The 26,914-nt window shown below is 67.6% G+C and overlaps 4 protein-coding genes across 7 annotated transcripts; 3 read left to right on the forward strand and 1 right to left on the reverse strand.

The window, feature by feature from the left end:
• The first annotated feature begins 1,281 nt into the window (after positions 1 to 1,281).
• Positions 1,282 to 12,381, forward strand: SEPTIN12 (septin 12). Of its 4 annotated transcripts, XM_077186886.1 has the most exons (11): positions 1,282 to 1,415; positions 3,662 to 4,630; positions 9,482 to 9,694; positions 10,214 to 10,342; positions 10,504 to 10,585; positions 10,681 to 10,818; positions 11,176 to 11,293; positions 11,371 to 11,466; positions 11,580 to 11,676; positions 11,886 to 11,937; positions 12,040 to 12,381. In XM_077186886.1, the coding sequence occupies exons 1-11, from the start codon at positions 1,313 to 1,315 to the stop codon at positions 12,182 to 12,184; spliced, it is 2,142 nt and encodes a 713-aa protein (XP_077043001.1). In that variant the 5' UTR covers positions 1,282 to 1,312; the 3' UTR covers positions 12,185 to 12,381. The 4 variants fall into 4 exon arrangements, with proteins under 4 accessions (XP_077043001.1, XP_054499821.2, XP_077043002.1 ...); XM_054643846.2 differs by lacking the exons at positions 1,282 to 1,415; positions 3,662 to 4,630 and adding an exon at positions 5,914 to 6,415; XM_077186887.1 differs by lacking the exons at positions 1,282 to 1,415; positions 3,662 to 4,630 and adding an exon at positions 7,987 to 8,302.
• Positions 12,382 to 12,525: 144 nt separating this feature from the next.
• LOC129127309 (myeloid-associated differentiation marker homolog) lies at positions 12,526 to 14,217 on the forward strand. Its single transcript, XM_054643853.2, is given in 5 exon segments — positions 12,526 to 12,876; positions 12,879 to 12,967; positions 12,969 to 13,057; positions 13,060 to 13,086; positions 13,089 to 14,217. Coding segments are annotated over 5 exon segments (1,158 nt in total). The 5' UTR covers positions 12,526 to 12,810; the 3' UTR covers positions 13,976 to 14,217.
• A 2,055-nt stretch (positions 14,218 to 16,272) lies between these two features.
• LOC129127320 (cytoplasmic phosphatidylinositol transfer protein 1-like) lies at positions 16,273 to 23,474 on the forward strand. Its single transcript, XM_054643869.2, is given in 12 exon segments — positions 16,273 to 17,317; positions 17,319 to 17,372; positions 17,374 to 17,455; positions 18,609 to 18,757; positions 20,322 to 20,410; positions 20,565 to 20,572; positions 20,623 to 20,629; positions 20,994 to 21,085; positions 21,172 to 21,267; positions 21,345 to 21,500; positions 21,575 to 21,638; positions 22,577 to 23,474. Coding segments are annotated over 12 exon segments (1,164 nt in total). The 5' UTR covers positions 16,273 to 17,216; the 3' UTR covers positions 22,843 to 23,474.
• An 8-nt stretch (positions 23,475 to 23,482) lies between these two features.
• On the reverse strand, positions 23,483 to 26,914 carry MSS51 (MSS51 mitochondrial translational activator). Its single transcript, XM_054643849.2, has 6 exons — positions 26,073 to 26,914; positions 25,629 to 25,784; positions 25,278 to 25,402; positions 24,574 to 25,137; positions 23,999 to 24,092; positions 23,483 to 23,921 (listed from the first exon to the last, which is right to left on the reverse strand). Exons 1-6 carry the CDS (start codon positions 26,363 to 26,365, stop codon positions 23,651 to 23,653), a joined length of 1,503 nt encoding a protein of 500 aa, XP_054499824.1. The 5' UTR covers positions 26,366 to 26,914; the 3' UTR covers positions 23,483 to 23,650.

Consider the following 26,914-nt stretch of genomic DNA (forward strand, 5'->3'; position numbering starts at 1 on the left):
CAGAGGGGTTTGCTCTGGGTGCTGGGATTGTTCTGGGTGCAGCAGGGATTGCTGTGGATGCAGGGATTGCTCTGGGTGCAGCAGGGATTGCTCTGGGTGCAGAGGGGTTTGCTGTGGGTGCTGGGATTGCTGTGGATGCAGGAATTGCTCTGGGTGCTGGGATTGCTGTGGGTGCAGCAGGGATTGCTGTGGATGCAGGGATTGCTCTGGGTGCAGCAGGGATTGCTGTGGATGCAGGAATTGCTCTGGGTGCTGGGATTGCTGTGGGTGCAGCAGGGATTGCTGTGGATGCAGGGATTGCTGTGGGTGCAGCAGGGATTGCTGTGGATGCAGGAATTGCTGTGGGTGCAGCAGGGATTGCTGTGGATGCAGGGATTGCTCTGGGTGCAGCAGGGATTGCTGTGGATGCAGGAATTGCTCTGGGTGCAGCAGGGATTGCTCTGGGTGCAGCAGGGATTGCTGTGGATGCAGGAGGCATTTCCAGCTCCTTCCCCTTCCCCTTCCCCATCTGCTGCCGGCCCCGGGCCGGGGCTGGGACGGGGTTAACCCTTGGCAGCCGGGCTGGGGTGAGCAGAGCCCCAGCCCTGGGTTAGGGGGGCAGCCCCAGCGCAGCCCTGAGCCCGGGGGCTGCCGGTGCCACCCTGTGGGGAGAGCCCCGGGATGGCCGCGGGGAGCGCAGCCCCCAGGGATGCTCCAGGCGCTCCAGCAGGGGACACAGCCCCGGGCAGGGACACAGCGGAGGGTGGTGACACTACAGCAAAGACCCCACACCCAGCCGGGACACAGCGACAGCAGCCCTGCCTGTTCAGAGCGTTTTCCTCCTCTTGCTCGGAGCTGGCAACTCCTGGTGATGCAGAACTGGGGAGGACAAGGGTTGGAAGCCCCCTGCCCCTGGAGCCTGGCAGGGCGCCCCAGCCTGCCCGGGACCCCCAGCCTGGCCAGGCTCCCTCCCCGCTTCTCCGGCACCTCCAGCCCGCCGGGGCCCCCCAGCCTTTCCGGGAGCCCTCCGGCCTGGCCAGGAGCTCCCCCAGGCTCTCCTGGGCCCCCCAGGCTGCCCGGGATCCCCATTCGGGGGCTGCGGCATCCCCATCCCCGGGACGGGGCGGGCGCGGCGGAGCTGCGGGGCCGGCCCAGGGGAGGCGGGGGGGGGTCCCGGGCCGGGGCGGGGGCGCAGGCGGGACCTCCCCCTCCCCTCCCTTTCCCCTCCCCTCCCCCGGCCGGTCCCCTCCTCCTTCCCCTCCCGCCGAGGGCAGCCGGCGCCGGCCCGTCCCGTCCCGGGGCTCGGTGGGCTCGGCCGCGCTGCCCCCTCCGCATGCGGGGGTCGCGGGTGGGCGGCAGCCCCGGCCCCCCCCGGCCCGCCATGGCCCGGCTCTCGGTCAAGGAGCACCTGGACGGGATCCTCTCCGACTTCGAAGGTGCGGCCCCCCCGCGGGACCCCCTCGGGGCTGGGTGCCGTGCGAGGAACGGGGGTGTCCCCGGGATGGGGGGGGGGGGGGGGGCTCTGCTGCCCGGGGGTCTCGGGGGGCGGGGGTGCCCCCAGGGGCTGAGCACGGTGGGGGCTGCACTCCCCCCGCCCGGAGGCTAATTCTGGGGGCGATGCTGCTGGCCGGGCTTTTGGGGGGGCTGGGTGTCCCCAGGGGGGAGCAGCGGGCGCTGGGGATCAGTCCCAGGGTTCGGCTGCTGCTGGGCTGGGGATCCTGGGCTGGGCTGAGCCCGGTGGGGGCTGCGCTCCCCACAGGGGGCTGCGACTGGGGGGATGCTGAGCCGGACATCTTGGGGGGCCTGGGGCTCCCCGAGCTCTCAGCGCCGTAGGGGCTGCGCTCCGCTCCGGGGGTGAGCACTGGGGGCGGGGGGTGGCGCCCCCGGGGGCTGCACATGGTGGGGACACGGGTGACCCCAGGCCTGGGCATGGCGGGGGCTGCTCTGCCCCCGGCCCGGGGGGTGCGGGGCTGCTCTGGGGGCGGCTCTGGGGTGGGCAAGGGGGGCGGCCGAGGCTGCGGGGAGCGGGGAAGGTGCGGGACCCCCCAAGCCCGCGGTGTCTCCGTGCGCGCTCCCCGCGTGTGCGCGCTCTGCCCGCGGGCCGGGGGCTGCGGGGGGGGCCGGGGCCGGGGCCGGGCCGGGGGCGGGAGGCGAAACCCGACCCGGGGGCTGCTGCTGCCCTCGCCGGGGAGGAATGTGTGCACCTACCCCGGGCACCTTAACCCCGCCGCTGCCGGCGGCACCCCTGAGCCCCCGCCAAACCCCCACATCCCCCCAAGCCCCCCTGAACCTCCTGCCACCCCTCCTTCACTCCCACCACCCCCTGAGCACCCTGCCGCCCCTCTAAACCTCCTGCCACCCCATCTCAACATCTCCGCCTTCTGACACCCCACTTTCACCCCCTGCCATTCCCCCGAGCCCCCATCCGTCCCAAACCTCCTGCCACCCCCCTCTGCCCCCCTCCAAGCGCCTGCCACCCCCACCTTGCCCTGCATCCCCTCGTTGCCCCCCCTGCCCATCACACCTGGATGAGGCCGGGTCAGGAGCCAGAGGCAGGTTTGGGGTAAAAGGAGGCATTTGGGGCGGTAACAAAGCACAGACAGGGATGTGGGGAGGGGGTCGCCAGCCCCGTGACCCCGTGGCCCCCGGTGGGGCAGGGCCAGGCCGGCCGCGGCATTCCCTGCCCTGGGGACAGCGGTGATCGGCAGCGCCCACGCCCCGGCCCCTGACCCTGCCCTGCCCCGGGCACAGGGCACAGGGGAGGGGACAGGGACGGACGCTGAGCCCCCGCTGCCCCCGGCACCGCGGCCGAGGAAGAGGAGGGCGAGGGCGGGCCGGTGCCAGCCCGTGGGTGCCGGGACAGGCTGGCACACGCGGACAGGATGCAGGGGAGCAGCGTGGGCCGCCCCCACGGAGCCCCCCGGGGGGAAGCAGCCGCTCGGCGCTTGGCAGCGAGGGCGAGGGAGGCTCCGGGGGGAGCCTGGGCCCCCCGCGCTCTGCCCGGCTGCCGGCACCGTGCGGAGCCCCGCGGGCAGCGGCTCCTGGGGAGCCTCCAGCGGGGCCGGGGGAAGGAGGGGGCGGCTGCACCGCGGGGGCTTCCCGGGGGTCACCCCCATGGGGTCCTGTGCCACCCGGAGGGGCCCTACAGGAGCTTTGCAGCGGGCCCAGCGCTGCGGTACCCGGGGCCCGTGTGTTGGCACCGGGGCCGTGCCCTGGGCTCGTGGCCGCTGTGAAGCCGCGTGGGAGGCGCGGCAGCGGCCACCAGAGCGGGCTGTGACAGTCCCCGAGCGTGGCGATGGCGCTGCCATCAGCGGGCTCCAGGGTTAAGGCCCGGGAAAGGGCAGGAATCCACCCCGGCTGCCGCGATGGATGCAGGGGGAGAGGGGAGAGGGTCAGGCGGGGATCCGGTTACTCGGCCGGATCCCTTTCAGGGGGAATAAAGCGGGCAGTGTGCTGCGAGGGGAGCCGGCAGCACCGGCCAGATCACCCGGGGAACAATGATCAAACCCTCGGGGACAGCGGGGCTGGGGAGGAGCTGGCGCCGGGCTGGGATCCTCTGTGGGATGGGCTCACAATCAGGGGCACCTCTGGGTGATGGGGGGACACACATGGGGCTGGCCAGGGGACGGGTGCCATCGGGGACCACTGTGGTGCCACCATCTCTCTCTCTCTGTCTCCCCAGCGCTCAAGAAGTCGTTTGAGGCAGAAGATGGGGACGAGGCTCCCGGCTCCTTGCTGTCCTCAGGCGAGAGCCACCAGCCACTGCAGCCCGGCCACCCGCCCCGCCTGGGCAGCGGCCCCAGCCCCAGCCCCGTGCCCAGCCCCGTGCTGCGGACCCGGCTCGGCACCGGCCTGGCCACCGGCCGAGCCAACGGCACCGGCGGCCCCGGCATCGCCCGTGCCGCCTCCTTCCAGAGCCGCCAGGCCTCGGCCACGGGGCCGGGCAGTGACGGGGAGAGCCAGCGCAGCTCCTCCTCCAGCCTGGAGAGCCCCGCGCCCACCGGGCCCCCCCAGCCCCCGGGCAGCCCCCCGGCCAACAGCCCCGGCTTGAAGAAGGTCCCGTCCCACGGCAGCGTCTTCCCGGTGGAGCTGGATCATCCCCTCCGCGGGGCCGCCGCCAGCCACGGCTCCCTGCCGGCGCTGGACCTGCACATCGCCGAGGAGCCGGGCCTGGGGACCCAGCCCTGGGGCAGCCAGAGCTCTGCAGCCCAGCCTCGCACCCAGCAGCCTTCCTCCTCATCCTCCTCCTCCTCCGCCCTGCCCCCGTACGATGGCACAGAGACAGCCCCGGGGCTGCCCGGGTGGGACGCGGCTCCCCGTGCAGTGTCCCGGCCCCAGCCGAGGGTCACCCTGAGCGCCAGCCGGGCCCCTGCTCAGCCCTGGGCACCGGGGGAGGCAGCTCCGGCTGAGGGGAGGGCAGGGGGGCTGCCACCACTGCCAGCCCCCCAGGCCGCCACCTTCAGGCTGGTGTCGCAGCCGCAGACGGTGCAAGTGAGCTCCCAGCCCGCCTTCCTGGGGGGGCTGGTGCTGCTGCCAGCCCTGGGCCCCCTCCCCAGCACCGGGCAGGTGGCACCGCGGGGACCCTGCGTGATGGCAGCGGCTCCCGGCGAGCCTGCGGACGGCAGCGGGGCAGCGGTGACGCCGGAGCACGGTAGGACTCGTTCCTGTCCTCGTTCCTGTCCCCGTCCCTCTCTCCGTCGGGGCCCCCTCGGCGGGCGCAGCGCTGCCAAAGCCCCGCAGGAGCCGATGCCGGGAGGAGCGAGCAGTGACAGCGGCTTTGGGGACGGGCGGCTCGCTGCTCCCCGCGCTGGCTCTGGGGGGGCCGGAGGAGCCGGGCGGAGCTGGCGGCGCTCCCGGCCCGCCCGTCCCCGCGGTGCCTGGCGAGCCGCCCGCCCCGCCCGGCGCTGGGAGCAGCTCGGGACTCCTGAGCCCCATCGCGCCGGCCCCGCGCGTGCCGCCTATCGCCGCGATCTTGTCCCGCGTCCAGCGCTTTCTTCCCCTCTCATCCCTCCCGGCTTGGCACGGGGCTGGATCCTGTTCCTCCCTCCCCGCGGGGCTCGGGCGGTGGCGGGGGGCCAAGCGGAGCGGGGCGTGCTCGGCGTGCGCCCGGTGCCGCGGGCAGCGGTGCCCGGCTCCTGGCACGGCTCCTGTGCCCTCGGCTCCCGCCGTGCCACGGTGGGCGCTGCCCGTCCCCAGGCCTGGGGAGGGGGTAGCCGAGTGTCCCCGTTCCCAGCGGCTGCTCCAGGAGGGGTGGCCGGGACGCGGCCGCCCCCGCCGCTGCTCCCTGCCTGGCTGCTCGAGGCTCTTTGCCCGTCTCTTTGCTGCGCTGTCGCGGAGCCGCCGTGGCCGGGCCCTAAGTACTGACGCGGCGAAGGCATCCATACATCTGCTCCGGGCCCTGCTGAATCATCCCCCAGCAATGCCCGTGGCCCTGCTGCCCAGCCAGCCCAGCTGCCCACGGCTCCCCGGGCCAGGGATGGGACTGAGGACAGCCCGGGTCATGGGGACACGGGGGAACGGAGCTCGAGGCTGAGCCGAGTGATGGGGACACTGAGGGACAATGCTCAGGGCTGGGACAGGTGATGGGGACAAGGATGCGGTGGTCAGGCTGAGTCAGGAGTGATGGGGACACAAAGGGACAGCAGTTGGGGCGGTGCCAAGGTGACAGGGACATGGGGACACAGTACTTGGGGCCAAGCCGGGGTGATGGGGGCACAAAGGCTCAGGGCTAAGAGGAGGTGACAGGGACACGGTGCTCAGGACCAAGCTGTGGTGATGCAGTCGTGCTCAGGGCTGAGCTGGGGTCATGCAGACACGGTGCTTGAGGCCGAGCCAGGGTCACAGGGAGACAAGGGACAGTGCTCAGGGCTGTGACAGGGACACGGTGCTCAAGAGCAAGCTGGGGTGACAGGGAAATGGGGACACAGAGCTCGGGCTGGAGCCGGGGTGATGGGGGGACATGCTCAGGCCAGAGCCGTGTTGGTGGCCGACAGCCGAGCACGGCGTGCCCAGGCTGGGGGGACACACGAGCCAGCGGGCAGCGGGTGGCACCGGCTGCCCTGCAGATGGCCCGGGACTGGCAGGGGGCTGGCAGGCACTGCTGGGCACGGCGGATTCTCTGCCAGGAAGAGGTGGGATCGTGCTGCTTCCTCTCCCGGGAGGCCGGGCCGGCCCCCAGCCGCTGACACCCGTGGTGGCCCCGGGGCACCGTGGCGCGGTGGGTCCCACACCCCGCAGGAGGAAGCTCCCAGCGAGCGCCGGCCGCCGCATTTCACTTCCACGCCGGGTCGCCCACGCAGGCCCCGGGGCGAGGAGGAGGAGGAGCGGAGGAGGAGCCGTGGGCAGCAGCCGCCCTCTGCCTCGCACCCCAGGAGCCATTTGGCCCCGGTGACCAGCTCTCGGCGGCAGCAGCCCCGGCTCCGGCCGGCTCGCCCAGGTAGGGATGGCGTGGTGGCAGCGGGCAGGGGGTGTGCGGGCAGAGGGTGCTGCCACCGGGGCTGGGTGACTTGTCCCTGTCCCCAGCAGCGCTGCAGGCGCAGGGTTTCGCTCGATGGTTCACTTCTGCTTCTGCTCCCCGAGCTCCCCCAGCCACCCCAGCCCCGGCCCGTGGCTCCCACAGCCAGACGGACGGGCTGGCTCCGAGTCTGGCTGCAGATGGGGACTGTCACCTCTGTCCCCTGAGGTCGTGTTTGGCACTGGTGTTTCTGGGTCAGATCAGCTGGGCAGGCAGAGCTGTGCTGTGGCTGGGGCCGTGGGTGCATGCCCAAAGCCTCCATCCCTGTGCCAGAGGGCTCAGCTCCCTGGTGCTGGACCCAGGGCCAGGCTCTCCCCATCCCGTGCCCGGGATCTGTTTGGAGCAGTGGTGAGCAGCCGGACAGGGAGCTCCTGTCCCAGCTCATCCTCTCCCAGCACCCTCCACCCTAGAAGCTTTATTACAGGCTTCCCGGGGAACTGGCCAATTAACCCTGCATCGGTAATTAAAATCCATGGAGGAGACCACGGACCCGGGATTACTTGTCCCTGTCTGGAAAATAAGAGCATCCGTGATGAGTCCTGGAACAGGTCTGGCTGCAGGAGCCATTTGCCCCGGGGCTCCGTGGGGATGCAAAGAGCTCCCACGTGGCCACCCGGCTGCTGGCCATTCCCAGCGGGGCTCTTTGGCACTGGGGGCAGGGCCGGGGGGGCTCCGGACCCGTGGGGGAGGCAGCGGGGGCTGCAGCTCCCAGCGCCACCCCGGACGTGCCCTCTGTCTGTGGCTGTCTCCTGGCAGGGCACAGGGCAGTGCCTGAGCCCCTCTGTGGGGGCTGCACCCCAGGGACCGCCCCGGGGAGCTGGGGGGGACAAGCACCAAATCCCACCTGCTCCTTCCTGCAGTGCCCAGCACCCAGGATATCCCAGTGCTCCCTCCTGCAGTGCCCGGTACCCGGGATATCCCAGTGCTCCCTCCTGCAGTGCCCAGCACCCAGGATATCCCATCCCAGTGCTCCCTCCTGCAGTGCCCAGCACCCGGGATATCCCATCCCAGTGCTCCCTCCTGCAGTGCCCAGCACCCAGGATATCCCAGTGCTCCCTCCTGCCGTGCCCAGTAGCCTGGGTGGCCCCAGAGGCTGCACCATTTGGCTCTGGATCTGTTCTGGCAACTGCCAAGGCTGGCAGGGCCTGGGAAGGGGTGCCAGGCGGGGGGCACGGGGGGTGATGCAGTAATTGTTGGGGTCCTGTCCCTGATGGGCACTTCCCACCCCCCGTCGCTGCCAGTCTGTGGAAGTCCCGGTTGGCACGGACGGTGCTGGGTGGGTGGATCCCCGCTGGAATGGGCATCCTGCCCTCCCCCAGACCCCCAGCCGGGTGTCACCGCTGTCACCAGGAAATCCGCGGCTGTTTCACCACTTCCGAGGAACACCCCGACCCAGGGGGCGCAGGGGCAGCTGGGACATGCGACAGTGCTGTCCCCAAGCCTGCCTTCCCTCTGGCACCCAGCGGGCACAGGGTGCTGGGTGGCTCCCACGCCGGGATGCCGTTGCCATGGCAATGGGGGTGTTCAGCTCCATCATCTCCTGGCACCGGGGCTGGCTCAGGCCGGCCCCTGCCCACACGTCCCTTGTCCCCTGGCTGTGTGGCACACGGACACGGTCTCAGCAGGTCCCTCACAGCCTGGGCCATCGCAAGCTGCCGCTCCAGCCCCGCCGGTGCCAAGCGCCGGCTGGCACATGCGGGGGAGGCTGCGGCGTGGGGGGACGCAAGCGCCGTGGGGCACTGCGGCAGTGGGGCGGGTGGCAGGGCCGCCACCCCTTGTCCCATCCCGCCGTGCCGGGGCCGGGCACAGGTGCTGCTGGGGAGGGCGGGGGGCACAGACAGTGCGGGGTGGTCCCGGTGCCCGCGGGTGCCCGTGGGGATCGTGCCCACGGCCAAGCACTCCCGCTCCCAGTCAGTGCCACCGCGGCCGCTCACGGGGTGACGGGGACAAAGCGAGGACTGGGGGTGTCCTGTGCCATGGGAGGGGTCCCCATCCGTGCTGTCCCGGCTGGGAGGCCGAGCAGTGCCGTGCCCTGGGTGGGCACAGCCGGGTTGGCACAGCCGGGTTGGCACAGCCTCCCCACCCCCAGTCGATCGGCAGCCCCACTGGGCGCAGGGGCTCGGCTGTGCTGGGGAGGGGGCTGCGGGGGGCGGGCATTGCCATGCTGGTCATGCGTGGGAGCCGCAGCCTCGGCGGAGCCGGGCTGGTGCCAGCCGGGAGCTCCGGAGGGAAGGGAAGGGAAGGGGCCGGGCTGCGGCGGCGATGGGGATGCGAGTGGCGCCCCGGGCACCCCCCCGGCCGTAGCGGGGCGCTGAGCGAGGGCACCGCGGCGCCGAGGTAGGACCCGAACAATGGCCGGGCTGGGAGGCAGCAGGAGGAAGAGGAGGAGGAGGAGGAGGAAGAAAGGGATTCGGGGCTGCCGCACAAAGAGCTGGGGCGGGCTCGGGGCTCCGGTGGCTCCCGGTGTGGGGCACGCTCCGGGCACCGTCCCCGGGCAAACCTCGCGTGTCCCTGGGGGCTCGGGGCTGTGCCGGGGATTGCGCTGCGCCCGCGGTGCCCCCGCCCAGCAGTGCCCAATGCCCGGGTACAGTGTGGGTGCGCTGTGGGGTGGCACGGCCTGCCCTGGGGCCGGAGCGGTGCCCGGTGACCGCGTGGGATGGGCAAAGGTGCGGGGCAAAAGGTGCTGGGCATGGCCGCATGATCGCAGGGCACCGGTGGCACCGTGGGGTCCGGTGGCACGAGCACCCCAAAGATGCCCCTGGCACCTGCTCGGGCCCTGGCGCGGGGCCGGCCGTGCCCCCGTTGCCATGCCCAGCCTCACCGGCTCCCGGGAATGTGCCGGGGCTGTGTGCCCGCCGCCACCGCCGCTGCCGGGGCAACGCTGCCGGCGCAGGGCTGGGCACCGAGGGGTGGGCACCCAGGGGTGGGCAGCGAGGGGTGGGCGGCCGGGGGTCCAGGCTCACCGCCTTTGCCCACCCCGCGGTGCAGGGAGCAGCCTGGAGCCCGAGGAGCGCAGCATGGAGCCGCCGGCCGTGCCGGAGGAGGAGGAGGAGGACGAGGAGGAGGGGGCGGTGCCCCTCTCCATGGCGCCCGGCCCCGTGGGCTGCCAGCTCTTTGGATACGTGGGAATCGAAGCTGTGCTCGACCAGATGAAAATCAAAACCATGAAGACAGGCTTTGAGTTCAACATCATGGTTGTGGGTGAGCGCTGGCCGTGGGGTTTGCTTCTGGGTGGGCTGGGAATACTGGCTCCGATTCCACCGTGCCAGGGGAAATCATGCTTTTAAGGGATTTTAAGGAAATTTAAGTGATTTTAACTGATTTAAGTAGCAAGCAATTGAAAATGAGTAATATCCCATACTGCATAGCATAGTAATGCTGGTAGGTGAGCTCATCCCAACCTCTGAGATGCTCCCAAATGGATGTTGAGGGGCTGTCACCTTGGGGAATAAATTTGTTTGGAAGATAAACCAGACTAGCCCAATCTGGGATGCTCCCAGATGTGTACCAGGGGTTATTACCTTCAAATTTGTTCTTGGGATAAAATGGCCTGTCCCAACCTCTGGGATGCTCCCAAGTGGATACCAAGGGGTTATTGCCTTGGGGAAGAAATTTATTTGGGGATAAAGCAGAGTTATCCCAAACTCTGGGTTGCTCCCAAGTGGATATCAAGATGTTACTGCCCTGGGGGACAAACCAGAGCTGCTGGTGTCCCCTCAGGGCAGAGCGGGCTGGGGAAGTCCACGATGGTGAACACCCTCTTCAAGTCCAAGGTGAGCCGCAAATCCTCGCAGCCCGGCCAGGAGGAACGTATTCCCAAAACAGTGCAGCTCCAGTCCATCACCCACAGTAAGGTTACCCCCACGGGGTCGTGTCCCACCAGCCCTTGAGAGAAGCAGGAGATTGGGCTGGGGTCTGAGGCTGTGTTCACAGCCTCAAACCATCCCCCATGCCTGGTCCCCTGCTTTTCCCCAATGTTTCCTCCCCCCTGACCCACCTCTGCCCCACAGTCATCCAGGAGAAGGGGGTGAAGATGAAGCTGACGGTGACCGACACACCAGGCTTTGGGGACCAGATCAACAATGACAACTGGTAGGACACAATGGGGAGCAGGAGCCCAGCTCCGTGGGTGGCAGTTTGGGGTAGGGGTTGAGCTCAGGTGCTGTCCCTCAACTCCTCATCCTCAGCTGGGACCCCATCATCAAATACATCAACGAGCAGTACGAGAGGTACCTGCGGGAGGAGATCCTCATCACCCGCAAGAGGAAGATCCCAGACACACGTGTCCATGGATGTGTCTACTTTGTGCCCCCCACAGGTCACTGGTGAGTGACCCCCACTCACAGCCCCCACAGGTGATGGGGTCACCATGGGGTGGTTGTGCCACCCTGGGATGACGGTGGTGGGGTCACCCTGAGGTGATGGTGGTGGAGTCTGGGGTGATAACCCCACCCTGAGGTGATGGTGGTGGAGGCACCTCAGGGTGACTCTGGACTGGTAGTGGTGTGGTCACCTCACGGTGACAGTGGTGGGGTGGTCACTGTGGGGTGGTTGTGTCACCCTGGGATGATGATGGCACCCCAGGGTGACAGAGATAGGGTATCAACCTGGGATGGTAGTGGGGAAGGTCCCTCAGGCTGATAGTGCTGGGGTCACCTCAGAGTGACACTGGTCCTTGTCAGGCTGCGCCCGCTGGACCTGGAGTTCATGCGGCGGCTCAGCAAGATCGTCAACGTGGTGCCGGTGATCGCCAAAGCTGACACGCTCACCCTGGAGGAACGGGCAGAATTCAAGCAGAGGGTGAGGACAGGTCCCCAGGGGGCTCTGGGGCTGCCCCATGTCCCCCCCAGCCCCAGCTCAAGCCCTGTGTCCCTCAGATCCAGGAGGACCTGAAGACCCACGCCATCAGCGTGTACCCGCAGGAGGACTTCGACCAGGACCCTGAAGACAGGGCACTGAACAACAGGATTCGTGTGAGTGCCGGGGTGCTGGGACAGAGGGGCCAGGCCTGGGGGCAGGGTGGGGGACAGGGACCCTGGGGACCCCGAGGGACAGCACCTGGGGCAAGCACAGCCTCTGCTGGCAGGAGAAGATTCCCTTCGCCGTGGTGGGGGCGGACCAGGAGCACCAGGTGAACGGCAAGCGGGTGCTGGGCCGCAAGACCAAGTGGGGCATCATTGAAGGTGAGCAGAGCCCCTCACACCCAGGCCCTGCAGGTGCAGGGAGCAGCACCCACGGTGTGTCCTTGCCTGGGTGGGTGCCAGCCCATGGCAGGTGTCACGGAGCTGTGCTGGGCTCTGGTGGTACCCAGAGCGTGCCAGGATGCACTGCCCGGGCATCCCAGCACCACCAAGCCCTCCTGCCAACCCTGCCCCTCTGCCTTGCCTTGCAGTGGAGAACCCGGCCCACTGCGAGTTCCCCCTCCTGCAGGACCTGCTGATCCGGTGAGCAGGGACAGGGTCGGCAGTGCTGGAACCCCCTGGGGTGACAGCAGGGTGGGGGGGACAGTGACATGATGCCCTTCCTCTCCCTGCCACCCCGGGCAGGTCACACCTGCAGGATCTGAAGGACATCACCCACAACGTCCACTACGAGAGTTACCGCGTGCGGCGGCTGAATGAGAGCAACCGGCCGGGGCTGAGCCCCCTCAATGGGCTGCCCGCCAAGGGCGAGGCCAGCAGCCACCTCTGAGCCACCCTGTGCCCCCAGAGCACCACTGGACCCCATGGCAGCGCCCACCCCTGCCCACCATGGCTGTGCCAGGAACCTGCCTGGGGTGAAGAGCCCCCCCAGGAGTGCCCAGCTGCCCTGACATGGGTCCCTCATCCCCAAGCTCTGCCATGGGCACAGACCCCCAGACCCTGTGTGACATTAAAGGTTAATCCAGAGCCTTCAGCCTTCACCCTCCTGCTGGACTCCCAAGTTTTGATGTGCCACCGCCCTCCTGTGCTGCTCTGGCTGCTGTGGCCCCCAGGCCCGCTGGGGAAGTGGAGGTGCTGCCTGTGGGGTGCAGATGCCCCTCCCCATGGCCACCTCACCCGCCCTGCCCAGCGAGGCAGCTGGCACAGCTGGACTTTGAGCCCCTTATCAGGTGCTGGAGGTGCTGGGAGGGGAGCGGAGGTGCCGGAGGGGTGTGGAGATGTCGCCTGCAAGGGTGTGAAGGGGCTACACCCAGCTGTGGCACCCCCCTGCCAGAGGCACCGCATGGGTGCAGCCCCTAAACACCTCAGGGGCACCCAGTGGGTGCTGCTCCACTGGCTGCCAAGCCCTGGTACCTGTCAAGGTGTCGGGGTGCCCCCCGGGTACTCTAGGGGTGCATGAAAGGCCCTTTTGTACCTCCTGCCGCGGGCAGGGCTGGGGCTCGCTGCCAGGGCGGAGGCACACGGTGGCACACGGTGGCTTCCTGCCCGCCCCGGCCCCGCCGTCCCCGCCCTTTGCCCAGCCCCGCGTTAATGATCCACCAGCCCCAGCAGCCACCGGCGTGGTGGCAGCGGCAGCAGAGCCGGGGGTCCTTGGCACGGGCAGCTCGGGGAGGCTGGCGGCTCCCTGCCCTGCGCCCCAGCAGCGGGATAAGAGCGGCTGCGGGCAGTGCCCAGCGGGCAGAGCGGCAGCACCATGGCCACACTGAACCTGCGCGCCCTGACCTCCTGGGTGGGCATCGCCCGCCTCCTGGCCGTCCTGCTGTCCTGCCTCTCCTTCAGCTTGGTGGCCTCCACCAGGCAATTCGAGGCTCCCTACGGGACGTGGTGCATGTTCACCTGGTGCTTCTGCTTCGCCGTGACGCTGCTGGTGCTGCTGCTGGAGCTGCTGGAGCTCTACCCCCTGCTGCCGCTCTCCTGGGATGACTTCACCTCGGCTTTCTCCATGCTGGCCGCTCTGATGGTCTTCACCTCCTCGGTGGTGTTCCCTGCCACGTTCATCAGCAGCCCCTGCAGTGGCAGCCAGTGTGCCCGGCAGGCTGTGGCCACCACCACCTCCTGCCTCTGCTTCCTCGCCTACGCCCTCGAGGTGTCGCTGACCCGCGCCAAGCCCGGGGACATCAGCAGCTTCCTCTCCACCGTGCCCGGGCTCCTCAAGGTTTTTGAAGCCTACGTGGCTTGCCTGATCTTCTCCCTGCTGGATACGCGTGAATACACAAAGGAATCTGGCCTGATGTGGTGCGTGGCTGTCTACTCCATCTGCTTCATCTTCACCCTTCTCATCATCATCTTCACCATTGGTCGCTGCCTCACCTACATCCCCTGCTCGCTGGAGAAGGTCTTGGTGGGCTACAATGTGCTGGCCCTGCTGATGTACTTCACTGCCGTGGTCCTGTGGCCCCTCTACTGCTTCCGGGGCCAGAGCCGCCCCAATTCCTGCGACAAGAACTGCCCTTGGAACAAGAACCTGGGGGTCACCTTCCTCACCATCTTCAACCTCATCGCCTACTTGGTGGACCTGGTCTACTCCACCAGGATGGTTTTTTTCAGGGCACCTCCATAAGGGCTCGGGGCGGGGCTGGGGACAGTGGGACACAGCTGGTGCTGGCGGAGCGGAGGAAGAGGCCGGGTGCCTCGGAGAGCTCCTTGTGCCCGCGCTGGGGCAGAGAGCCAGGGGGTGACCCAGGGGTGCGCTCAGCCCGGGGCCCCAGGGGCTGCACAGACAGGGGGGCAGGAGGGGCGACAAGGGGCTCCCGAAACCACAGAGCTTGAGGGGGCTTTGGGATTAAATTGGGTCATTTTTCACTTGTTTCTGCCTCCTCTTTCTTCCCCTTCCCAACCTTCTGCAGGATCACTGCTGGGGGGTGAGAAACTGGGGGGCACCATCAGCACTGGGAGCCGCGGGTGACTCTGGGGGGCACCAGCAGCACCGTGGGGGCACCAGGCCCCAGAAAACCCTTCCTACTCCTTGTTGACTCGGCACTGGAGTGAAGCAGGGCATGACCAGGAAAAGCCCGGCCCAGATGCCTTTTTCTTGGCACCTGCACAGGGCCCTGCCAAACAGGTTCAGGAGGAATGCAGCTGTTGAGGGGGCTGAGAGCCCTCCAGGTACTTGTCACCAGCATGGCCAGGTCCTTGTCACCACCACAGTCACCCCAGTGGGAGCCCTGCTGGGTTTGGTCCCAGCCACGTAGGCTGAGTCCCCCTTTGGGGAACGCTGTGGTGTGCCCTCCCTGGGGGAAAATGGGGAGGGGGTGGCTGCCACCATTGCCACCAGAGCTGGGGGTGCTGTCACACACCACAGGGGACAGTGACACCACAGGCTGGTGTGTGGGAAGGAGGCAGAGGTGCAGGCAGGCAGGGAAGGTGTGCCAGGGCAGAGCTCCTGGCACTGCTCTCCCGGATGTGGGATGGGTGCCCGTAGGGCATCCGGGCAGGTTTTGGGGCCACTGTCCCCATGCTGTTCCTTCTGCCACTGCTTGTCCTGGCCACAACCTGGGGCCATCCCTGCTGCCTTGGGGCCGTGTCAGGGCCCATCATCACTGCCCTGGGGTTCACAGGGTGACACAAACTGGGGTCCCCACCACCAGGAGGTGGCACAGATTGGCAGTCACAGAAGAGCCCACAGGTGCTGGGCAGGTGGGACTCCCGTGGCCACTGCAGTGCTGGGTCCCAGCAGTGCCAGTGATGGCAGCACCACAGGGTGGCCTGGGGGGTGTCCCCTTTGCCTGATCCCTGTCCCCACAGTGGCCATCACGCTGGCACTGTTGGGCCACCCCCCTGCACCCCAGGCAGCTGGGCTGGAGACCATGGCAGAGTTTTGGGAGGAAACAACAGGAAAGGGACAGTGGTGAGGCACAGCCGGGTACAGCAATGCCCAGGATGATGGAGATTGGCAGAGGAAGGAGGACGGGAGGCGCAGGGAGTGACAGCAGTGTCACTGCTGATGAGCTGTGCTGGTGGCTGTGGGTGGCACGTGGGCAGTGCCAGCACGTGGGGAGTGCAGAGGCTGGGGGGACACGGGCCAGCCTGGCAGCGAGGTGCGGGTGAGTGGCTGGAGGGGCTTTGGGGGTTCCCGGGGGGGGCCAGCCCAGGAGCCCCACGGGGGCATCTCCCAGCTGGGACTCACGGCGGTGCTGGGGGCCCCTGGGGGGACCGGAGACCTGGTGGGTGCGGGAAGCCCCGGGACCGGTCTGTGCCATGCCAGAGGTGCCTCGGGGCCGGTCTGTGCCGTGCCAGAGGTGCCCCGATGCCGGTCTGTGCTGTGCTGGGTGCCCCGGGGCCGGTCTGTGCCGTGCTGGGTGCCCCGGGACTGGTCTGTGCCGTGCCAGAGGTGCCCCGGGGCCGGTCTGTGCCGTGCTGGGTGCCCCGGTCTGTGCCGTGCCAGAGGAGCCCTGGTGTTGGAGGATGTCTCGGTTCCGTGGTGCCGGTGTCGCTGTCACTGCGGTGCGGTGCGGTGCGGTGCCGGTGTCGGTGCGGTGCCGGTGCCGGTGCTGTGCCGGTCCAGGTGCGGTGCGGTGCGGTGCCGGTGCCGGTGCGGTGCCGGTGTCGGTGCGGTGCCGGTGCCGGTGCTGTGCCGGTGCCGGTGTCGGTGCGGTGCCGGTGCCGGTGCGGTGCCGGTGCATTCCTCCCCCTAGGGGTCGGTGTGCCGCGGCGCGGGAGGCGGTGCGGGGGGCGGCTCGCTCCTGCGCACGGCCCGGGACGGCCGGGGCACGGCGGCGGCAGCGGCGGCGGCGGTGGGAGCGGGCACCGCCGCGGGCCGGTGAGTGCGGGCAGCGGGGGCGGCCCGGGGGGGATGCGGCCGCGGACAGCGCTGGGGAAGGGGCGGCTGAGCCCGGCCGGGGGGCTCCTCCTTTTCCAGCCGGCGGGGGCCGGTCGGAGCTGCCGGGATGGGGAGGGGAATGCCGAGCCCTGCAGCGTTCCGGTGAGTCCCCGGGGTGTCCCCTCCCGTTTGCCGGGGCTGCCTCTGCCCGCGGCTTTGGGGTTCCTGCACCTGGCACCAGCACCCAGCCCTCTGCCCCGTCGGCAGCGAGTTCCTGTGTCCCCCAGGGATGCCCCTCTAGCCTCAAACGGCTTTGTGGCCCCAGGGACATTCCTGCGTCCCCCGGTGCCCCAAAGCTGCCCTCGTGTCCCGCTATGACCCTGTACCCCCAAGGATGAACCTGTGTCCCCAGCTGGACAAGTCGCCTCCAGACAAAATCCCATGTGAGCCCCCATCTGCCCTTCCAAGGCTTGACCCCCTATCCGAGGTGACTTTCAGGAAGGCCCACATCCCCTCCCTTCTCTGTGGGGCTGGGGGGCGCATCCAGGAGCCCCCCGAGCTGTCCTGATGCTCACTCTGAGCATCCCCAGGCCTGGCAGTGTGACAGCCTGGCAGTGCCATGGGTGTGGGGGTGCTGGGGGGCAGCCCCAGGGTGGTGCTGCCTGGAACAGGTGCTGGGGGAAGCCTCGGGGAAGGGGATCCAGCTCCTCCATCAGGGACAGGATCCTCTGCTCCCGGGGAGCACCTCTCAGGACAGGGCAGTGTGGGTGCCCGGAGCTGGGTCCTCAGGAGCACCGGGCAAGCCTGACCCCATCCTCACGTCCCTACAACCCTCCTGCCGCACTGGCCACCACAGCCGGGTGGGGACGTGGCACCCCGAAGGGACGGCACCCTCTTTTGGGGGGACACGTGTGCTCCGAGGGGATGCGTTTGTCTGCCTGGCAGGGAAGGGGTTAAGGCCGGGAGGGTTTTGGGGTGCCGGGGTGTCCCCAGCTGGGTACACCCAGGCTGCTCCTCGCACGGGTGACCTCACGCCACTGCCATGGCAACGGCTCGTGAAGTCACCGCGAGCGGGGCGGCTGCTTCGAGCCGGGGGTGCGGGAACGGCAGCGCGGGAGGCAGCGCCGCGTCCCCCCCGCTCCCTGCCCCAGCATGAGCCCTGTCCCCGGCAGCGCCTCCGCCTGACCCCCGTGCTGCCCGCCGTGCCCGTGTCACCCCGCCCGAGGTGTCACCATGCTGGTCAAGGAGTACCGCATCTGCATGCCGCTCACCACCGAGGAGGTGAGGGGGCCGAGCGGGCACGGACACGCCGGTGGAGGGGGGTGGCTGCGGGTCTCACACCCAGGGCACCGGTTCCTGCCCTGGGAGGGACACGGTGACTCCTCTGCTGTCCCCTCGTGGCACGGCTGGTGGCAGGGATGGGATGGGCTCGGGGTGTGCCGTGCCAGGGCCGAGCCGTGCTTTGGGGTGTGGGTGTGGGGACAGCCCGTCCTGGGCACGGTGACCTCGGGGCACAGCGCCCCACGGCAGCACCGGGCACAGCAGGACCAGGGGATGGATCAGCAGGCTGGTTTGGATGCCCATGGCACGGCAGGGACCATAAACTCCATCCCTGCTCGGGCAGGGAGCCTGAATGCCATCGGCAAACAGTGCTGGCAGCTGGCAGCATCCCTAGGCAGAGGTTTTTCCCTGGTGCCTGCTTTTTGGGGAGTGGTGCCCACCCTGGGCAGTGCCATCCCTCCTTGGAGGCACCTGGGGAAGGTTTTAATTTAGGCAGAGCAGGGTGGTAAAATCCTGCTGGCGATTGCGGTGGAGGATGGGATCTTCAGCAGAACAGTCCATCCCTTATTGCACAGCTGCATCCCCAAACACACATCTACACCCTCATGGCTATATACCTGACACAGGGACATCCAGATATATCATACAGATCACATAATATAGACATTTCTCCCTGGTTTCCATCCCCAAACACACATCTACACCCTCATGGCTATATACCTGACACAGACACATCCAGATATATCATATAGACAATATCATACAGACATTTCTCCTTGGCTTCCATCCCCAAACACACATCTACACCCTCATGGTTATATACCTGACACAGACACATCCAGATATATCATATAGATAATATCATACAGACATTTCTCCCTGGCTCACAGTTTGCCAAGCAGAAAACCTCCAGGAATCTGCAAGGTACTGGGAGAGCACAGGGAGAGCAGGATCCAGCCCCTGCCTGGGAGCTGGGACAACCCAGGGACATGGGAGGTCACACAGGGTGCCCCAGGAACCCCCTGCCTTCGGCACGGCTCAGGCTCTGCCACCCCTTGCTCCGTGCCTCAGTTTCCCCTCTGGGCAGCGTGGCTCAGCCCCCAGGCGGTGTCACCGGGGCCGGGGGCACTGAGGGCGGGCTCTGTGCTTGCAGTACCGCGTGGGGCAGCTCTACACCATCAGCAAGCACAGCCACCAGGAGAGCGAGAAGGGCGAGGGCGTGGAGGTGGTGAAGAACGAGCCCCACGAGGACCCCGTGCACGGCCCCGGGCAGTTCACTGAGAAGCGAGTCCACCTCTCCAGGTGAGCCTGGGATGGCTGCAGGGGGCACTGCGGGGGGGGCATGGCAGGCAGCATCCTCCAAAATCCCTGGGGAACCTCCTTCCTGGGTCCTGGACACGCTGCAGAGTGGCTGATTCCCAGGGTTATTCCCACTATTTCCTGTGCTCCCTCCATCATTTCCCGGGGCTGCACCCATCTCCTGGGGTGCACTGATCTTGGGGGGCTGCACCCATCTCCCAGGCACCCACCCATCTTCAAGGGCTGTGTGTGTGTCTCCCAGCGGGGTCCCCAAGTGCTGGGGTGCACCCATCTTTGGGGTGTGCATCCAATTTTGGGAGCTGCCCTTATCTCTCAGGGTGTACCCATCTCCTGGGGTGCTCTGATCGTGGGGGGCTGCACCCATCTCCTGGGGTGCACTTGTCTTCAGGGGCTGCACCCATCCTTGGGAGCTTTGGGTGCACCCATCCTAGGGGTTCACCCCTCTCTGGGGGCTGCCCTCCTCTCATGGGGCGCACCCACCCCAGGACATGCACCCACCTCGCAGGGGTGCACCCCCCTCCCTGGTGGGCACCCAGCTCTGGGTGCTGCTGGGTGCCTGATGGGGGGCTTGGCAGTGCCCTGGCCCCGGGGGTGTCACCGTGGCCCCCAGCAGCACTGTCCCCATGTCCCCTCAGCTGCCTGCGGGCACGGGCTGCTCCCCACCAGGAGCTGCTGGTGTGAGACAGGTTATTTTTAGCTGCAGCACTCACGATTCCCCTCTTGCCTGAAATTTATTTATAACGCCCGAAAATTAATCAAAACTCACCTCCAAGCCCCCAGGGGGCCTGATCCTGCTGGGGGGCTGGAGGGGGACAGGAGCACATGGGGGGCTCGGCCCTGGGGAGGTGGAGGGGCCCTGAGGAGGGGGTGAGGGTCCAGGATGGAGGGTGGGTGTTTCTGGGGGAGGGGGTCAGGGTGTCTGGGGAGGAGGTGGGGAACCTGGGGGCACTGGGGTGGAGATGAGGAGTTGGTACAGATCCCTGGGGGGTCCTGGTGTACAGATGAAGGTGCTGGGAGGTGGCAGGGGTCTCTAGTAGGGGAAGGCTGGGGCACTGGGGAGGGTCCTGGGGAGGTAACAGGGGTCCCTGAGGGTGCTGTGAGGGGCAGGTGATGATCCAGGGGTGTAAAGAAGAGTCCTGGGGAGGTAACAGGGCTCCTTGGGGGTGTTCTGAGGTACAGGTGAGGGTCCTTGGAGGCATCCTGGAGTGGAGATGAGGGTGAATGGTGAGGAGCTGGGGCAGGGGTGAGGGTCCTGGGGAGGTGACAGGGGTCCCTGGGGGTGTCCTGATGTGCACACGACAGTGTTGGAATACAGATGGAGGTGCTGGGGAGGTGGCAGTGGCTCCTGGAAGAGGTGCTGGGATGCAGATGAGGGTCCTGAGGTGCAGGTGAGGGTTCCTGGGGTGGAGGTGAGAGTGCCAGGTAGCAGGTGGGGTTCCTGGGGTGGGAATAGGGATCCCAGAGCCAGGCTGTGTTTGGCAGTGCAGGGCTGGGTGGCACCAGCCATGTCCTGTCCTGAGGGGGTCCCCTGACACGGTGCCCACAGCAAACTGCCAAGCTGGGCACGGGCAGTGACCCCCCGCATCTTCTACATCACCGAGAAGGCCTGGAACTACTACCCCTACACCATCACAGGTGAGCCTGGGCAGGTGTGGGACGGGCACCCCGTCCCTGCCCAGTGGGGCAGGGCTGCAGAAGCAGCCCCCAGTCTCACTGCTCCCTCTCTCCCCTGTGATATCACCCGGTGATGCCACCCTGTGATGCCCAATGTGCCATGGTGTCCCTGCAGAGTACACGGTAAGGGGCTGGCATGGGATGACCTGTGCCCTCCCCCAGCAGCTGGCTAGGGAGGGGGTGCTGGGGCATTTTTGGGGGTGGGTGTCCTTTGGGATGGACATCCTTTAGGGGTGGGTGTCCCTCAGGGTGGGTGTCACCATGGGGGTGTCCTTAGGGCTTGGCACCCCTCAGGGCAGGTGTCCCCTGGGGCTCAGATTTCCTTGGGGGTGGGAATCCCCTGGAGAGGGTGTCCTTGTGGCTGGGTGTTCCCTGAGGATGATCATCCTTGGAGGTGGGTGTCCCTCAGGGGTGGGTGCCCTTTGGATGGGTGTCCCTCAGGATCAGTGTCCCTGGACTGCACATCTTTTGGGGATGGGCATCCTTTGGTGTGGGGTGTCCCTCAGGATGGGCATCCCTGGGAGTGGTGTCCCTCGGGGCACAGCTGACAGCTGCTCTCTGCAGTGCTCCTTCCTGCCCAAGTTCTCCATCTACATCGAGACCAAGTACGAGGACAACTGCGGGGACAGTGAGAATGTGAGTGAGCAGCGCAGCTGAGAACTGGCAAACTCATCACCTCATGACTTGTGGCCTGTGTCACTCACCCTCCCTCCCCTCCCCAGATCTTCCACAGTGACAAAATCCTTGGTGATCACGAGGTCTCTTTCCTGGACATTGCCTTCGATGAGATCCCTGAGCGCTACTACCGCAGCCTGGAGGTACCAGGGCTGGGGATGACCCCTTGTCTCCTCTCCTGAGGGGGGACTCATGACCCTGACGCTCCCCATCCCCCCAGGACCCCCGTTTCTTCAGCTCGGCCAAGACAGGCCGGGGGCCGCTGCGGGAGGGCTGGCGCCAGCACACCAAGCCCATCATGTGCTCCTACAAACTGGTGAGCGTCAAGTTCGAGGTGTGGGGGCTGCAGACACGCGTGGAGCAGTTCGTGCACAAGGTGAGGGGGGCCCAAGGGGGGCTGGGGGGCACTGGGGGGGCAGTGACAGGGTGCTGACCCCAGTGGTGTTGCAGGTGATCCGGGACATCCTGCTGATCGGGCACCGGCAGGCCTTCGCCTGGGTGGACGAGTGGTGCGGTGAGTCCGTGGGGGCACACGGCAGGGAGGGTGCCCATGGAGGGAGGGGCTGCAGGGCAGACTGCTGATGCCACTGACCCCACCACAGCTCCTGTTCCTCCTCTGCCTGCACTGCTGCCTGCATTGCCTGTGCTGCCTATGCTGCCTGCACTGCCTGCATTCCTTACCCTGCCTGCACTGCCTGCATTCCCTGTCCTGCCTGCACTGCCTGCACTGCCTGCATTCCCTGTCCTGCCTGCACTGCCTGCTCTACCTGCACTGCCTGTGCTTCCAGCTCACCCCTGCCTGCACACGCTCCCCTGCACCCCTCGGGGAGGATGGGCAGAGGGGTCCCAGCACCCTGCCTGTGCTGCCTGCACCCCCATTCTAGCAGGGACACGCGCTGCAGGCGACTGCCACGTGCGGGCACGGGGACGGGAGCCCTGGGTTTGGTGACAGCTGGCAGTGGGTGCCAGGCCATCCCGGTGAGTGGCTCTCTGCCTTCCAGACATGTCCCTGGAAGAGGTCCGGGCCTTCGAGACTCAGATGCAAGTGGCCACAAACCAAAAGCTGGGGAGCCAGCACCCCTAAGCCCCTCTGCCTGCCGGGGACAGACACCCCGGACCCCGCCTTGCTGCCTGGGGGTGGGTGCAGGCAGGGGGGCTTGTGCCCCCCCTGCACCCCGCGGTGGAGTGTCCCCCCTCCCAGCTGCCCTCCCTGCGTGTCCCCTGCCTGCGCTGCCTGCGCTGCCTGTCCGTCCCTTCCCGCCTGCTGTCTGGGCTGGCGCTGGAGCTGGGGAGCTGGCTGCGCTGCCCAGCATCCCCTTCCCTGCCCGTCCCCCTGTCCCTTCCTGTCCCCCAGCTCGGTGGGGAGCCGGGGCGCGGGGCGCAGGCTGCCCGGGATGAGGGGTGCCGGAGGCGGCCGTGCCGAGCGGCCCCAAGCCCGGCTGTGCTCGGCAGGGATGACGATGGAGGAGGTGCGGCGCTACGAGCAGGAGACGCAGGAGGCCACCAACGAGCTCATCGGCCTGGTGGCACCGGCCATCTCGGTCAGCGAGGTGGGGCAGCCCACGGCCACGCACTCGGCCCCTGCCAGCGCCCCCTCCACCCCTCTCAGCGACGAGGCCCCCGAGTTCCTGGCTCCCCCCAAGACTCGCCCGCGGAAAAAGTCGGCGCCGGAGACCCTGACGCTGCCCGCGCTGCGGGAACGCGCTGGCGCCGAGTGACGCCGGCAGCGCCGCTCCGTGCTGGACTGTGCCAGCTCTGCCGCCCGGCCCGGCCCCGCCGACAGGCGCCGAGCCCAGGGAGGGACCCGCACCCGCTGTCAGGGCGCTGGCAGCCCTGGAGTGTGCTGGCCTCCCTGAGCCACCGTGGGTGCCCACTCGGGTCAGTGCCACCACTGCCATGCCAGACCCGCTGGCTGCACCAGGAGGGGACGCCAGGCCAGCGCGGGTCCCCGGCAGCGTCGGGCGATGCCGTGGGAGCTGCTTCCCTCGACTCCGCCCGCCCCGGTGTCCGCAAGGGCCACCGAGGCTGGCGAGCAGTGGGGAGGTGCCAGCTGGCGCCCATTTGCTGTGGCTGGGCTGGTGGCCGGTGCCAGGCTGGAGCAGTGCCCTGCAGGGTAGGCACCAGCGTGGGGTCACGGTGAGGGTGACAGTGACAGCCAAGCCTGGGCTGGGGCTCCCCACCGGACCCCAAGGGGCTGCACAGCCCCGTGCATGGCTGGTCCCACAGTCAGGGTCCCCTTCACTGTCCCTCCAGAGGCCGTGGCTGCTCGAGGGGGGCTGGGGTGGGCTCAGCCCTTCGTTTTCTTTAGGAAAACAAAGGCCTTTTTGGAAATAAAGCTCGAGACACGGCAGCTGGTTGCTAATAGTGATTTATTTGGTGCTGTGGAAGGGGTGCCATGCCTGTGCTGGGGTGCTGCATCCCCCAGGCCTCCATGTGTGCAGTGAGGGATTTCGCTGATCCCAGGATGCAGAGGGTCCTGCATGGGCTGCGAGGCTCTGAGGGTTGAGTAGTCAAGGCAGGCAGGAATCAACCCAGCCCTGGGCCAATGCCCCCAGCCACAGCAGCAGCACTGGGCTCTCCTCCCTGCCAGCCATCATCATCCTCCAGCTCCTCAGCCCCTGGCACAGCCTCTGCTCCCAGCAGGGCGATGTAGTGGGAGCTGCAGTAGACGGGCGGCTTGTTGGGGCTCGAGTAGACCTGCTCGGGCCGCAGGGAGGCAAAGGGGTTGCTGGCATAACCCACAATGTGCATCTCCAGCTCCACAAGGATCTGCAGGGAGGCCTTCAGCTCCTGCTCACTGCCAGAAGAGAGGACAGGCACAGTGAGTGGGTGTCTGTGCCGGCTCACCGGGGCTGTGGGTGGGGCTGTGCTCACCTGTACACGGTGAAGAGTACGGGCAGGCGATAGTCCCGCAGCAGCAGCAGGGTGGGCAGCCAGCCCGCCAGCAGGTCTGGGCAGGCATGGAAGCCTGTGGGGACACAGCCATGAGGATTCCACCTCTTTCCCATCCCACCGTGGCCCTGGGGAAAGCTGGCTCCAACTGCATCCACTCTGTGCTGGACACCCCAAGTATGCACTGAGTTTGGCAGCCCTCAGCAAGGTGGGGTCTGGCTTCCCATCAGCATATGGGGCACCCCATACTCTGTGTCCTGGGCTAAGCCACAGCACCAAGACCTGAAGGGAAGAATGTGTTTCACCTGCAGGTGGGTGACACAGGCAGGGGACAGAGTGCCTGGTGGGGAGACATAGCAGCCATGTCCCAGGGGGTCCCCCCAGCTGCCCATTGTGCCTTGGTGCAAAGCCCTGAGTACATCCCAGGCCACCTTCAGGCCCAGCCACAGGTGCTGCCAGGGTGCTCAGGGTGGTCCCTGAGCCCATGTGCCCCATAGATGTCCCTATCCCTGCAGCAGGGTGTGAGGGTCTGACCCCTCCATGGCACAGGCACTCACCCGGGTGAAAGCCCACCACCAGGTCAGGAGGGGCGGCCAGCTTGGTCTCCACGTGGCTTTCCCAGAAGTCGTGGTAGAGCCCCTTGTAGCTGCTGAGATAGATCTTTCCCCGGGGCGCCAGCGTGGTCAGGGGTGGCCTCATGATGGGTCCATCCACCACGTCCACCCCCACCATCACCATCTCCACGCCCTGGTGCCCCGGGAACATCCGCGTCAGCTCATCATAGTCCGTCAGCCGCGTGTTGAGGGTCTCCACGTGGGAAGCCCCCACCACGTGCACGGTGAGGGGCCTGGTGAGGGGGTCGATGCCGAAAAGCCGCAGTCCCAGGCCGATGGTGAGCGGCCGCGAGTGGAAGTCGGTGACCAGGCGCCGGATGGATTCCCGCAGCTCCGCGTCCTCCGGCCGCGGCTTCCCGGCGTTGGCCCACAGCAGGGTCATGTAGCGCCCGGCCACGATGGCACCCAGCTTCTCCTCCAGCTGCTCCTGCATGGAGAACCAGTCCTCCCAGCCCTTCACGTCCCAGGCAGGTTTTGTCCAGGTGTCCGTGGGAAAGGGGATGTCTCCTGGGGGGTCAGGAGGGTACAGCAGTGGTGCCACAGCCCAGGCTGCCTGTCCCACCTGTGCTGTGGGAGAATGGACACCACATCCCACCACAGGACCTGTGCAGCCCAGGATGAGGATCCCAGGGTGACACATGCCTCACCTGTGAAGATGAGCCACTCTACCAGCCGGTCCAGGGCCACCAGCTTCAGCTTCTTGCAGAACTTCTTGTGCAGCGGCCAGTTGGCACGCTGGCATGCCACGCCACAGTAGTACACATTTTGGCACCTGGGCAGACAGGCAGAATGCCCAGCCATGGGGAGGGGGGGCACGATCCAGCCCACCCAGCCTGGTTCCCTGCCACCCCCTCTCAGGGTTGTGTCACTGTTCCTAGGGGTGCCCAGTGGCTGGAGCTGGGCACTGGGGTCAGACACCCCTCACTTCACCCCAGCCAGCAGGCTGGAAATGAGGGATGGATCCATCCTTGTCCCACCAGACCATCTCCCCACCATACCTCTTGCAACGCCGGAGGCTTTTGGGGTCCGGGAGGGCATCGGGGAGCTTCTTGCACTCAACACAAAATTTGAAGGTGTCTTCCATCTTCTGGAACATGTCAAAATATGTCCGGATGCCGAAATCGCTGCCGCTCTTCCTCCCGTCCATGGCAGACCTGCAGATGCCAGAGGGTGAGCAGAATCCAGTCTGCTGCCACAAGTGGGGGGCTGATTCCTCTGAGGCTGCCAAGATTTTTAGTTCCAGCCAGGAGCATCCTGGCCTGGGTGGGGACAGGGAGCCAAGCACTCTGGAGGGGTCCACCCAGCAGCCCATCAGAGCCCCCGGTGGGCTGAGCCGGGAGGGTGGGATGAGCCATGGGAGCTGCTCCAGCTGCTGGGGGCCACACGGGATGCTCTTCCCGGAGGAGGGGGTGGGGAATAGGCACCCATGGGTGCTCACTCACTTGTAGTCCTCATAGCTCTTCATGTTGAGCTTCTGCAGGATGACGTGGGACAGCCCCGGCACGTTGCGGTCCATGGCCTGGAAGCCCAGCGAGTCCACATCTGGAGCCCTCGCCGCTGGCTCCTCCGGGGCCTTCTTGGAGCGGCCGGTTTTGGGGGCAGCGCCTGCGTTTGGCTGGGCCGGGGTGGCTGCTGGAGAGAGAGGTGCGGGCAAGGAGGCCGGTCCGGGGGTCCCGGCGTGCTGCCGGGGTCCCCCGCGCCGCCCGCCACCCCCACGGCGCCTCCCGCCCGCCATCCCGCTCCGGTCCCGGCAGCGCCCGGAGATCCCGGGCAGTCCCGGCGCCCGCCACGTCCCGTCCCGTCCCGCGGCGGGGCTCAAATGTCAGCCCCCGGGAGCCGGCGGTGCAGACGGCCGCGGCCCCTCGGAATCAGATAGCGGAGCTATTCTGGGCATCCCCTCCCCGGGAACGGGCCAACCCGCTCCGGGGGTCCGGCTCCCGCCCCAAAAGCCGCGCTGGTGGCAGTGGGGTGCCCCAAAACCCTGTAGCAAACACTGCAAACCTTCGGGGGGCTGCCCAAACCCCTGGGACCCCTCTGTGACCATAGGGACACAAAGTCACTGCCCCATCCCCTCGCCACAGGGACCCCACCCCAGTCCGGACACCCCCCCTCCCACTGCCTCAGGGCCCCCAGCGGGGTGTGAGGGAGTGCCTGGGTGGGCACCACGGCCTGTGCCAGCCGGGGCGGAGGCCAGCAGTGGGCTCTGGGATGCAGAGCTGGGCACACCAGGCTGCAAAGGGGGACACGGTGGCCGGAGAGCACCGCCCGCTCACACGGGACGGCT

Source organism: Agelaius phoeniceus, chromosome 16 (genome assembly GCF_051311805.1).
Source record: "Agelaius phoeniceus isolate bAgePho1 chromosome 16, bAgePho1.hap1, whole genome shotgun sequence".
In the NCBI taxonomy this organism is placed as follows: Eukaryota; Metazoa; Chordata; class Aves; order Passeriformes; family Icteridae; genus Agelaius; species Agelaius phoeniceus.